The sequence below is a fragment of the Chinchilla lanigera genome, unplaced genomic scaffold (genome assembly GCF_000276665.1).
Source record: "Chinchilla lanigera isolate Chin_1 unplaced genomic scaffold, ChiLan1.0 scaffold00005, whole genome shotgun sequence".
Taxonomy (NCBI): Eukaryota; Metazoa; Chordata; class Mammalia; order Rodentia; family Chinchillidae; genus Chinchilla; species Chinchilla lanigera.
Genome location: NW_004955406.1, coordinates 2183526 through 2197850, shown reverse-complemented (window position 1 = coordinate 2197850; position 14325 = coordinate 2183526). Strand labels below are relative to the sequence as shown.

General features: G+C 39.0%; 1 protein-coding gene across 2 annotated transcripts in view; it reads right to left on the bottom strand.

Moving 5' to 3' along the window:
- The window catches only part of Ush2a (Usher syndrome 2A (autosomal recessive, mild)), a gene marked incomplete in the record, with an annotated part of 661834 nt that overhangs the window by 301814 nt on the left and 345695 nt on the right, over positions 1–14325 (bottom strand). For both annotated transcript variants that reach the window (XM_013519932.1, XM_013519934.1), the window contains 1 exon segment: positions 11322–11469. In XM_013519932.1, the coding sequence (XP_013375386.1) occupies positions 11322–11469 (148 nt within the window).

Genomic DNA, 14325 nt, shown 5'->3' with positions numbered 1-14325 from the left:
CCTAGAAACTCAGTCTGCAGTGTCACCGGGGTCTTTGTTCTTCTAAAAATTTTAGAAAGGAAACTCAAGCAATGAACACACGAAGTGGAGAAAATGATGTCACCGACGCATGGAAGAAACCATCGGCTTAGTAAAGATCTTCCAAAGCCTACCAAAGTGCTTTGCTGTTATAGTTGTAGCTGGATAAAGTCTACCACGACATAAGCTTTCACAGAAAGGTTAGGGCCTAAATGTTTCTCAGAGGTGAATTGATAATTATGTCAACATGTAACATTTATGCAAAACCAAAAGCTCTTGTTCAGGAGAGCAAGATAAGAAGACGCAGACATTTAAGTCTGAGGACTTTGTGCTGGACAACAACTGTATCATTGTTTTAATCAGGGGCCACTGAATCTTCAAAATAAAACCTCGGGGGTGCAATGAATTTTATTTTTATCCTATGGATGATAAAAACAGATTTGAAATAGATCTCATGATCTGGTCAGTGTTTTACAGAAGATAATGGTTAGGCTGTATGTTGGTGCTCAATACTTAGACCCTGTTGTGCAGAGAACTTTCTACTTTACAGTGTCTTTACACTTCTTTTTCCTATCTTTTTAAACTCACTTACTAAAACCTAACAGAAAAATGTATGTAATATAAATTATGTGCAAATTATAAAGCAAAATGCTATCTAGCTATTCCTCCAGTTAAAAAGTAGAATCTTGCCAGGACCCCCAAAATTGCCCCTGTACAGCTGATTCCACTCCTTTCACTCCCTCATAGACAATTATGTTAATGTTTTAAGAACCATGTCTGGATTTTCTGCTTGAGAATTAATCTCTAAACAATACAGTTAAGTCTTGCACAATTTTCTGCTGTGTATTAATGAAATTATGTTGGCTATTTTGCATCTTGTTTTAGACAACATACTATTCATGAGTTCTTGTCTGGTGAGGGATCTGTTGTTAAAAGGCAAAAGATTTATACAATCTGAAGAGAAACCAGAGTGCAGAGGGATCTATTATTGAGGGTGACTCTACTTCTCACTTCCACTGTATGGCAGAATTTGGAATGCAGAGCGCTTCTATGTTTTGGTAATTACAGCAAGGTAACTATGAACATTCTTGTACACATCCCAAGGCAGATCCATATGTATGGATTGGGAATATTGAACATGCCTCAGGAATTATGTGTTATGCACAAAAAGGGGAGAACTTGGGCTGACCCTTTCTCTGAGAGTGAGCTAGAGCCTATTTGCTTTGGGAAACTTGTCTTAGACTGTCCCCTCTCACTCTGACCTATGTCACCAACTTCACATATCTTGTCAAGGTGAATTTGTGTATCTCTAAAGAACAGGTTTCAGACAGGTTCTTACTGACAATTGCTCATCACCCATAGGTTTCTTACATGGGTGTACAAATTTTGTAAGAGTCCCTTCTTACCTCAGTCAAGTCCAGAAAGTGCAAAGAAATGGGTATTTATATTGTCAACTAATCATTTGAAAGGGTCTACTGGGTTTAGTGGTGTTGGTTTGAGTAATGGTCTAGTCTATCAGCCACTACTCACGAAGCATCCACGGAGTACCAGACATTACTCCACGTGCTGGGAACATGGAAATGACCTGAAGAGTCCTGGTCACGCCTTCAGAAAACTTACAGTGCAGGGGATTTAGCTCAGCGGCAAAAGCGCCTGCCTGGCAAGCACAAGGTCGTGAGTTTGGTTCCTGGTACCGTAGAAAAACCAAAAAAAAAAGAAAACTTACAGTGCAAGTGAGAAGCAGACCTTAGGTGCACTGAGTGCGTGTAAAGTGTATTAAAGGAAAGTCAAATGAAATAAAAGGAAAACGAGGACGAGGAATAGGGCATTGGAGTTTCAGGACATAAAGCTCACCCTAAAAATGGATCTTTAAGTCAAACATGGCCAATGGAACTTATTACAGTTTGTGTCTGGATGTCCCCCCAAAGCCTCATGTAATCGTGAGGTGGGCTTCCAGGGTTTGTGATTCATTCATGAGTGTGAGTGCTACACCCACCCCGGGGTGGGTGGTTTGCCTCCAGTGTAAGGGAGGGAAAGAGGCTGCTTGCCTCCATTTCTCCTTTTTGCTCTTGCTGCTTTTGCTGTTTTCCACTGTCATGAAAAGTTGCCCTCTTCCATGTGTTACTCTACCTTAGAGCCTGCTGAATGTGCACTGAAACCTCCACAAACTGTGAGCTAAATAAACCTTTCCTTCCTTAATTCTGGGCATCAGGCATTTTGTCTTAGCAACAAGAGAAAAGTAACTAAGACAGAAGGGCTTCATCAGAGGGAAAAATACCACCAGCCATTACTCGACTAATTATAACAAAGATTTTATAATAATAAAGGGGAAAGTCTCACTGAGAGGTAAGAAAGTTGATTACATTCAAAAAATAAATATCATGGATTTATTAGATAAACAGTGTGCCTCTAGGACCTTTGGACATGGCTCTCCTTATTAGCTTTTAAGATGCACATTGTGCCAAAACAAAGTTTAACAATATGAAAGTTTAAAAAACTATTTATCTTTGCCACTCTTCGAATGAAGAAAAGCATTTTTCAATCTATTTGCACAGCTCCCACTGCTTCCCACAAAAGAAAAAAGAGAAGAAAAAATGTGTTAAACATGGATTTAATGAAATTTAGTAATGAGTCAGGCATTCAGCAGGAAATGGACGGCAACTGAGGAGGTCCAAGCCAAGGGACTACTCACAGGGATTGTGCAGGATAAAGGGTGAGAAAGAAGCAGTAGTAACCCATCTCTAACTGGCACTCCCAGCGAAGTCACTGACTGGTTGGCCAGGAGCCAATGAGCACCTTTCTCTTTGTACAGGAAAGGCTCACAGCCGGCCTGGACTCCGGAGGAAAGAGCTGGAGTTCTGGGAAGGGCCCTCTTGGACGGGAGGCGTAGCTTTTGGTCCAGGAACTGAGCCCTGGAGTCCAGAGCCAGCCAGAGCAGAACATGAGAGCAGCGTGTTCTGAGACTCCATTCTCTTTTCACCGCCTCCTCCTTTGCTTCTGCTGTCAGGGACAGACCACCAGAAACCCAAGAGAAAAGAAGCCGGCTGACACTAGAAATGGGCTCATTTTATTTTACAGATGAGAAGCACAAATCTGAGAGAGATTCCAGGCTTGGTCAGTGATATCTAGGTAGAGTTGTGTGTTGGCTCCAAAACATCAGACTCCACATTGTATGTCAAAGCTTTGGGATGTCAATTTTCCTGCAGCCTGGCAGGGCACAGGGAAGAATGGACGAAAGTAGAAAGTTCTAGAAAGGCAACAGATAAATGTCCAGCGGACAAAAATGGCTGTCATTTATTTTGTTGTAAAGTATAATGCTGTATTGTATTTTTTAATGCTTAATCTTTTTCTGCAAGCACTCAGTAAGATACCTATAAAAAGCACATCTGAAGATGTGGGCTAAAGGGGAAGCTAGCTGTTTAACCCAGTTCTACACAGTCCTTTCCTCAACCGAAAATCCACAGAATGCTTCCTTAATTCCCGCTGGCTGTCTAGTGCAAGCAGCTTCACGATTACCACCTTTCTCTTTCCATAATGATAGGATAGTTAAGGTGTTTAATTTTCACAGGGAAGTGGAACTATAATTGTTCATAAAGCACATCCACTGGGGTATATATCTTTGTACCTCTTCATCACGTTATGTCAAATTGTATTTCCTAAGGTGCTCAATAGGTTGTCATATATAGCCAAGGAAATTCAATTCAAGCACAATACAATGTAAATTTAATACAAGGTATCTCTATTTGCGCTGAAGAATTCTGTTTACTGTAAGAATTAAGCAGCAGCCCTTTAGTGTGTCATAAGAATAACATGCATAGTGAATATAGATGCTCCAAACATATTTGTTTGTTTTTTTCCAGTATGGCATGGCAACCTGAATATCAACCGTGGGTGCCCCCAAGGTCTGGATGATGATTGAATGTGGCAGATATCTCCCAATGTGAATACTTGATCCTTCAATTAAAAAGGAGAAGAGAGGTGAGCTCTCTCAGTGTAGAATAATGCCTTATTACCATTATGCTTGCCTAAAAATGGAACCAACGGAGTCTAAAAACGACTGTGCTTGGGAGATTCTATCTGACAAACTGATGGGAGGTGTTTCATAAAAGTTACACAGGGTTTGCTCAAAACTGTCAAGCAGTTCCCCTAAGTGACTCACCGGGTTCTGTAATCCATTTCACCTATTAAAACCGAGCATTTCTAAGAAAGAAAATAGGATCACATTTTGACTGCTTAAAATAACATCATTTCAAAATGAGAGGTTAAAAACCAGTTGTTTTTTCAATACCAGAGAAAAATCAGAAAAGAGATCTTAGAAATTATGAATATTGGCACTGGGAAAAAGACACGGAGCAAGGAATAATAACTTAAATTTTTTTCTTTGTTTGATATGGCTACATAGAATCCTGTAGTATGAGCACTTCTTCAAAAAGAGAGGTGTAATATTACAAAGAAAAAATAATGAAGTTTTACCATTTAAACTTTGTTTTTATGACTCTCCTACTTAACTAACAAGTCTTGACTGAAACTAATTAAATTGTTTATTCCCTACAAATCTGAGTATCTAATTTGACCATTGGGAGAAGACCTATTTCACGGGCTGATTTTCAGAATTAAAGTGCTTAGCAGGTAGTTATGAATTGTAGCTACCATTGCTATTATTGTTAATGCTAATGGGAAATCAAACATTTCTTTCTGTGTATGAGTGGAGTATGTAATTACTTATCTGTACTCCGGTACATACATTATAAAACTTTATTTCTATAGCATTATCTTTTTATATAAGGGATATATATATACATACACACATACATATTGCAACCTGCATATAATGTATATAAAAATTTATAGTTTCTGTACCTTCCATTTCTAAAATAATGTATATGATGTGTGCTTAAAATATGCAGTGAAGAGGTAAATTTAAAAATTATTACTGTAAAAGACATATTGCCATTATTTCTCTTGAAAATACTCTCCCTTGCTTTGCACACATGTATCCCATCTTCCTGGACACATTTGAGACTCTTTCCTGAGGGCCTTTAAGTTGTGCTCCCATGACCGCCTTGTTGATTTGATTCGACTCAAAATGCCTTTCATGGTCATTCTGACTTTGCGGAAGAGCCGGAGGTGGCCCCGTGACGGATCCGACGAGTGAGGTGAACGAGGGTAAACTGCGGTGTTCCTAAGGGCCTGCTTTTACTTGCAAGGCACTGGACAGCAGGATTCACCACGTTTTGTTCACATCTTGTAGAGGCATCAGACAGGACATCAAAGCAGCTAGGAAAGGGCACTCAGGAAAAAGCACTTCCAGAACTGCTTCAAAAAGTGGCAAGAGCGATGGGATGGGTGTGTTCAAAGCGAGGGGAGTGATTTGAGGGAGATTAATGGCAGCATGACTTTTGCTGTAATACACTTTTTTTTTTTTCCCTCCGGTACTGGGAACTGAACTCACGACCTTGCGCTTGCCAGGCAGGCGCTTTTGCCGCTGAGCTAAATCCCCCGCCCCTTGTAATACACTTTTTAAACCTTTTCTTTAAACAATCACCATATTTTCATCACACTTCATATGCTTACACACCTGAACTAGATGTCCTTCTCTGCTGTTCTATTCTCTTCATGGAACAATGGGTAAGCCTACAAAAACAATCGACTCCCCAAGTTTTCTATGCATGTTGGCTCTGGTTGCCGCTGTCTCAGTATATCACCATACGTTACATTCGACAAAGCTGCACCACCACAAAAGACCGATTTAGAAAAACATCCCGTGGCCTTCGCAGGCTCCCTTCCTTTTGCGAGTGGCCCCTGGTTCTCATGCTCTTCTCATAATATTCCCAATATGGCCTTATCAGTCCTGATCAGGGAAGCACTGTATGCTGTCCCTCTGAGGCCCATGAGCAGGAGCAGGCCTGAGTTCTGGCCCTCACTGGAATACCTAGGCTTCAGGGAATATGGAATCTCAGGCAAAAAGACTGGGCTCTACCTTTGAGCCTTAAGCCTTGGGAAGGCCCACAGAGAGTGATTCCTTCCTGTCTATTGCCTTGGAAATCATCCCACTTAAATTACATAATTGTAAGATGTGCTCTAAATGTGCATTTATGTACATTGTGTGATTTCATCTACATATGCATCTGTTCCTCACATCAACACAATTACCATTCTATTATTGTCCTTATCATCAGTAAACACAAATTTTTTCAACAAATATTTTGTCTCTATGTACTCTGCCCCTGGCACACTGTCAAGGTTTGAGACCACTGCAGTTGACTAGGGCCATGCATTTCCTGCCCTCCTGTGGCTTGGAGTCTACCAAGGTCTACTTAGGTAAAGATAGAAGATAGTTACAAGAAATTTTAATTATCACTAATGGATAAGAATTGCACATTATGTAGTATTTAAGAAAACATTCCAATTAGTTAAAAATGTTACTTTTATAGATCATGCTAAATCACGAGGAGTAAGTTGAACCTAGTGAATAGCTACGCTGCTTTGGCAAAGTTCAAGTGGGAGGCAAAACATACTTCCAGATTCTGAGGCCTAAGCTTCTCAATTCTCACGTGGATCGTGAGAATTTGAAAGCTCTCAAAAGCATAATTCTAGTCACGCACTTGTTGTCTGCACTGTTCAGGTCACGATTTTGTAGACAGTCATCCAGTGTGCGCCTTTGGTGGGTAAAGTTTTACAAAGAAGGAGTCAAAGTCCCTTGTAATTAGGAGTCTTGTGTGTCTGGTGCCTAAAGGAAGCTCTTCTTAGAGACTGCAAATGCTGCCTATAGCCATAGTCCGTGCAGAACACCTCTGTCAGAGGGACTGTGGGCAAAGGGCTCCGAGCGGAGAAGCACAGAGGATCATGGTATCATTTTTGCAAGTATGGGAAGCAGGGGCCTAGAATTAAGCAGGACGTAATTGAGCAGGAGCAAAGTTGTAGGTATGAATTGAGTGGTAACGCTTTGGTGCTTAAAGGTAGAGCTAGGTCTTTAAGAGTAATTAATAATGAGGAGCAGTTTTTGCAAGAGCAAAATATGGAAAATTAGCTGCCTGGGTGACATAATCTGAGGTTTCATGCAGTGGGGGTCTACGCTGTTCTTCAAAAGAGTGAGGTTAGGTACTGTTAACTCTTACAGAAATGTGTTTCCACTGCATAAAGAAAGTTCCACCACAGAACAGAGAGTGTGCTCTTACCTTGTTTGACACATAAAAATGTTTCATGCATATATCTTCATGTGATTACTAATCAGTACGTTTTGTTCATTTTACACTAACAGAGTCCTTACTCTTTTTTTCCAGTTTAGAAGTTTCTTGAATTTTATTACAACTTCTCTCCATCATCATTTTTTTATCATGATAAAAATCCAGGTAAGAGAATTTACCAGATTAATCATTTTTAAGTGGGCTATTTACCAGTGTTATCTACATGCACATCTTGTGCAGCAGACCTCTACAACTCTTTCAACTTTAAAAGTGGGAATCAACTGGGGTGATGGGGCCTTCATGTAACCTCAGCATTTGGGGAGGCTGAGGCAGGAGGGCTGCAAGTTTAAGCCTAGCCTGGGCAATTTAATCAACATGGGAGACCTTGTCTCATAGTAAAAACCAAGAACTAAATAAAAGCGCTGGGGATGTAGTTCAGTGCAAAGGCTCTGGGTTCAACTGCCAGTACCAAAAAGAAATAAAGAAACTATGATCAACACCATAGAAACAAGAACACCACCACCAACAATCTAAACTAAAAGGTTAGAACTGTACACCCACTAAATACCAACTCTCCATTTCTCCCCTCAACCCAGACCCTGCTAAATGTAATTCTGCTTTCTGTACCTAAGTGTTGGTTGCTGTAGACATCTCCTTAGGTAGAACTATGCATCATTCAGTATCTGTCACTTGTTGCTAGTTTATTTCATTTGTTTTCATCATGATATTTTAAATTACACAATCTCCTTCTTTTTCAGGCTAAACAATATTCCATTGTATATGCCACATTCTATTCACCTACCCATACACGTTTAGGTTTCTAGCTGTTTGCTATTGTGAATAATACTGCAGTGAATTGGTGTATAACTACTTCCTCAAAATCCTCCTGATAATTCTTCTGGACATGTTGTAAGAAATGGGGTTTCTGGTTCACTTATCAATTCTATTGTAAATGTTTTGACCGAATTTCACACTGTTCCCGTAGCAGCTACACCATTCAACATCACCACCCACAGTTCGTAAGCTTTCCAGTTTCTCCATGCCACCCCCACTGAAGCACTTGCTAGTTCCTGGGTTTTGAATAGTCCTAAGTCATCAGTATTTAACTGAGCACCTATTTTGTACCAGGCACTATTCTTAGAGTTGTTGATGTAGTAATGAACACAGGAGAACAATATAAGGAAAATGCAAATTTTAATTTTTATTAGTACATGTTTGCAGTACATAATGATTACATTCTTTGTGGGAAGTCGATGTGTGTGTAAAGACATCTTCACTTTTGTTCTATCCTCTTCCTCTCCTTTGCCTCTGCCTTCCCTCCATCTCTTGATCCTTTTTCCTTTTGTAAAAGATCTAGCTCCCTTTATTTCTATTACATATCTTTTATTTTTGTCTTTAATTTATTATACTTTGGATTTCTCACATAAGAGAAACCATCAGATAACGTGAAAGGTTTCTTTTATATCATAAGGACGAGGCCTATCTCATTGTGCAGTAGTAATTCTCTCTGCCTCATATTTAGAAATCAAAACACAACCACAGTGTAACACACATTGCAATATGGGCCTAATGCCATTAAATTTGGACTGGGAAACTTAAAAAGCTTGAATTAGAAAGAAGATTCAAGCTTTCAGAAGAAAAACCTGGTCCTAAGGGGCTGGGGATTTAGCTCAGCGGCAAAAGCGCCTGCCTGGCAAGCGCAAGGTCGTGAGTTCGGTTCCTGGTACGGGAGAAAAACCAAAAACAAACAAAACAAAACAAAACAAAAAACCTGGTCCTAGACACTGAACAACCGAACAAATGCATTTCAGGATGAAATACACTGAACAATCATGGCAGGGTCTGGTCTGTAAGTCTTTCCATCATCTCTCTTGGTGTCATTACAGCGCCAGGACTTACAGTATATCAACCAGTGACCAAAAGCCACTTTCATGAGAAACCACTAAAGGAGCTAAATACCAGGCACCAACAAAAGGCGTTATTCTGTTGGACTCTGTGAAGGGAAAGGAAGGGGCAGTTCATGGTCCTTATCATGTGTAGGAATGTTGGACAGGTATGCGAGGAAATTCAAGCACCACTATGAGAGGCACAGAAGCAGTTATGTGGTCCAGACAAATGGGTAGAAAAGGTAACTTAAACTCAAGGAAGAGTAGATTGAGTTCATGGAATAAGAAAACTGATTAGCTTGGGAAAAATAAGTGGATTTCTACAGATAAAGATAAGGAGGTAGTAGGAGGTAGTTGTAAAAATCTCAGTTTTACAACTGAGGAAACTGGGATTTGTGGAATGTAGCAGATATATCAGAGTAGTGCAGCTGTCTTACACCAGAGATACTTTTTTAAAATTCTAGGTCTCTTTGACCCACGCTTATGCCTTCCAACCTTATATTAAGCCATATATATTCCAGGATGGCTAAGAAAGATGTGTCACAAGGTGACGCAAGTGAAGCTTGAGTCATACATGGGGAAAAACCTGAATAGCAGAATATAGAGTTTAATATTGTGCCTCAGGAGTTTGGGGAAAAGCATAGGGACTTTGGAAACAGAGGGATACGGTATTTTCCCACAAGCAGATTACCCCTCCGCTATTGTGTATTAGACATAATAGCATCCATAATAGCAATGAAACATTGGAAAATTTGGGGAAACTGGAGAAGATTAGTGGAAAATTTCTAAAATGAAAACTACATTTAAGTGTCTTACTGTGAACATTCTGCTGGTATTAAATGTGAGACTTTAGAGAATCATCAAATTGTTAATACAAATATCTCACAGGTGCCTGTTTCTTCTTGCTCAATAGATGTGCTTAAAAAGTATTTCCCTAGAAAACCAAAGGCTCTGAGGGCAGGTGTAGCTTAAGCTGCAACCTACCAATTGGAATGAAGGGAAAGGTTCTACTACACAAATGATCCCATCCCGTCACCTCTAACAGCAATCTCATAAGAATAGACCATCAGCAGTTTCACTGCTTCCTACAGAATAGATTTCTTTGTGGCATAAGAACTGTGACAAGATTTCCAACTGCTTAATATAGTACTAAATAGACATCCATTTAATTTTTATTAATAAATTTGTAATAGTACGGGAATAACTTCAACAGCTGAGATAATCACTCACTCTAATTATTGGAACTCTCCTCATTACCTCAAATATATCTCTTGCATTTGCCAAAAGTTTAATTAAAATGAGATGGCTCGAATAATTCATATCATAGTAAACATAAGACAAACCAATAAAACTGCATTTTTTTCTTCCAGTCTTCTTAGTCATGCTAAAATAGTTCATTTCCATTTTCAGTAATGAGCTGCTTTAAACAACTTCTGTGACATTAATCCTTGATATTTGTCTCAAAGAGGAAGGGAATGCAATGTCCTTCCTGAAGTTTTAGTCCCTGAGAAGCAATGACCCTACACTGTGTGGATTCTGGAGACAGTTCAAATCAGCAAATAAAGCAATTTCTACTCCAACACTATTGAAAACTCCTTATAATGAAGTTTTATTTTAGCAAATTTAGCTGGCTAGCTTAATTCTCGAACTGGACAAGGACATGCACATTACGCAGAAATACACAATCTGCTTTATGTTAAATAAGTATGGAAACGTGTATGCTTTAATGTATGCATTGTTCAAAAACCGCGTTGAAATATTTATAAATAGTATAGTAAAGAATACAGAGTTCTAACTGGGCTCTTTTAAGATAAACATTAAATCAAATGCATTCTGAAATACAATATGTGCATGAACTTTCCACCTCCCTACTTCTCCAAGGAAGAAACAATGGATGTTAAAAACCAGAAAGCCATTGAAAGCACAGTGTCACTCTCCACACCGTGTTCTTCAGGATTCCTCATCTGTTCTCATTGCCTCTCCTGGAGCACGTTAAACAATAAGATGCAGTACACAAGAACTATCAAAAGGGAGCACTTTTGAGCCACCAAAATTGTATGTTCACCTAAAAGCCACAATCTCCCCAACTCCAGACAATGATACTATCTCAGGTATTTTATGTGCTAAAATGATCATTAAAAATTAAGCACCACATATAAGCTGCCATTTAGAATATTAATTTACCTTTGCTAATCATCTTTTTAACTTGAGGCTAAAAGAGTTCACTTACCATTCGGGTGCTCAGGCCGAGTCCAGGAGATGTTAACGGAGTCCGGTGAGTAGGAGAGAGCTTCGGGGGCGGCCACCCCTTCGGGGATGGCCTCGTCAGTCAGGGCCAGGCTGGCCTCGCTCTCCGCACACCCACCCCCGGTGCAAGCCTGGACAGGGTGCAAAAGTGAGCATCTCATTTGGGCTCTGTAAAGTTTAGATGGCCATGGAAGAAATGGAGTTCCTAACGAAAGTTCTAGACCCTTTTAAGTGATATTGCCTTTACCCCTCAAAACAAACCTGTCTTGATGCTGAAGTTCATCATTGAATGGAATACCAGGGCATGAGGCAGGCATCTCCAGTAAGCAGAAATAACCAGGCAGGTGTGAAGTAAAGACCAAGCTGAGCTAGAACCTGGCCAGAAAGGCCATGAACTGAGTGGATGGACAGCCCTGCAGGAAGCAGGCTCACATAAAGGTTGCAGAATGAATGAAACACAGGCGGGTATACACACACACACACACAAACACGCACACATGGACACCTCCATGGGCATGTGTATGCATACCACATGAGAAAAGTACTAGAGCCTGAGACTTCAGGATTGAACAACTATATCTAGGTAGGAAAAGATGTATGCCAAATATAACTGCTTTCTATTTACGATTTAGGAGCCAATATGTTTATACTTCAATACCATGTCAGATTGAATAAAACAATATTTCTCAGTCAATCAATGTGCAACATTGTTGAGTGAATGTCTAATGGCTTAGAAGGTCAAATAATTTACTTATGAGTCAGAGGACGACACCGTCATTGAAACATGGCCGACAAATTTAACGTAATCCCAAGAGCCCCTTTCCTTAATAAACACCACAAATGTCCAAAATGGTGACATGAATGTTAAACACATTCAAAACTTCTGTGCACTTTCACAATAAAGTGCAAATAATTGTTAACTTTACTGGACAAGGATTTCTTCAGAACGTTGAGATGTATGAGCAGGGTTTTTATTAGTCCATCCTTGCTAACAAACATTAGCAATTATATCTTTATGCAACAATGATGTTTAAAAACTATACTTAACTACGTTTCATATTTCTTCAGTTTACAACCACAATTTACACAGTGAAATTTAAAAATCTTTCAGAAAGCACTAAATTTTATCACAATTAATAAGAAAATGAAGCAAAATCATGGGGTGATATAAAAAGTAGACAGTTACTTAGTCCATTTTCATGGAAGATAGATATTACTAGCATAAAAAATTTAAGCACCATTTTACTTATTTTGGCCTGCCCACTGCTTTTCAGTTAGATATGAGGGGAGTGATTTTTCTGATACTTAAAGCAGTCAACATTGTTTTCCTTAGAGATAGAAGACGGCTGGCTGGTTTTTACATATTTTCTTATATGACAGATTAGTACTATTTGCCCAGTTGTAACTAGTTGCAAATTTTCATAAGAATAAATAATGTATTGCCAACAAACATGGAGATCATGCTCACTTCCTGTGCTGAGAACAGAGCAGTAATTCACGTCTCCAGAATAATTTCTCATCAGTTTATGCAAGTTACAGGCCTCTGAAATCATGAGTTGAGCATGAAATTGCATTATGATTGGGTCTTGATTAACTTCCATGTTTTCTCTGATCCTCAGCTGCGCTGTGTGTACATACATGTAAGGGGAAAACCATATTTCCTGCTGAGAATGCAATGCGCAAATAAGGAAACATCCATTGACCGTGTGTCCAAATCTTGACTCAGAGTTTTGGATCATGCCACTTGTTAGCACAAGAAATCACTGCCCAAAAATTAAGTGCTAAAAGTTTACAAAAAAAAAATGGCAGAAAAATAGGCATAAGAGGTAATCAGGGTATCAAAGGAAACAAGTTGTATTGTCTTGTTTTTAAACTGATTCTAATATAATTATAATAATCTCCTAATTATTATTAATATACTACTAATATTAATTCTAATAATCTACTTGTCACTATTTTAATTTTTCATGTCTTAACCACCTTCTTTACTGACTCTCCTCAGAGAAGTGCTGTATCATATGACATTTTATATTTTTTTAAACAGAACGAGAATTTAAATTTACTTTGAGAATTATGATGTTTTCTAAAGTAAATGAAAACATCATTAGAAAGACTACTGTTCTTTGGACCCTATCATCTGAGACCTGTGAAGTGGAAATTTGACAAAGAGACGCCTCAAGAATCTAAGGAATGTATGAGAATTTTTGATTCAAATGAAATGATGTAGAAAGCTGCTGAAGTAATAAGAATGACTTGTGAACTTTGTTTTCTTCGGGCTTTGCCCACATTCTTTTTGCATATGCTTAGAAGGTTGCTTCCAAGTGTCTAGTCTAAGTGTCCCCGTCCACATGAGATGGAACCAGTTGGCACTTTGTTGCATTTGCCTGTACAAGAGGCCTCTGTATGCACAGCAGTGGACAGCTCATCGGAAAAACTAAGCAACATGGTGGCATGGATTAAGGTCTGAAAACCTGTGAGCCATTAAAATAAATTGTTCTAACCCATTTCCTATGGCTTTTGGTTTGTTACAGCCATTTAAAAACCAAATTCACAGAGTCATAATGCCACTTTTAATTGAAGAGTAGCATCTGGCAAAAAGGAGGTTCAAATTTGTGACAAGGAAATGCATAAATAATGAAATTATATCAGTTCTTCTTTAATTTATGGATAGTAGGAGATCCAGAACTAGCATTCTGCTTTCCAGTAGTTCATTTTCAGCTAAGTGGGACCTGAAGTGTTAGGAATAAAGCACATTTTCAAGAATGAAGAAAAAATGAGAGTGCTCTATCCATGTCAATCTTTTCAAACTCATTATTCCCCAAAATCGTGGCTCCTTCTCACCAAGTGACAGATGGAGGGCCATGATATGGAAGTTATCAAACAATGCATATCTTGAGATCTGTCTGCCTTAGTAGTCTCCTTATTTAATTGCTAACTTACTACCATTATTAGGAGCTATCATACTTTTTATCACATCTCAAAATACT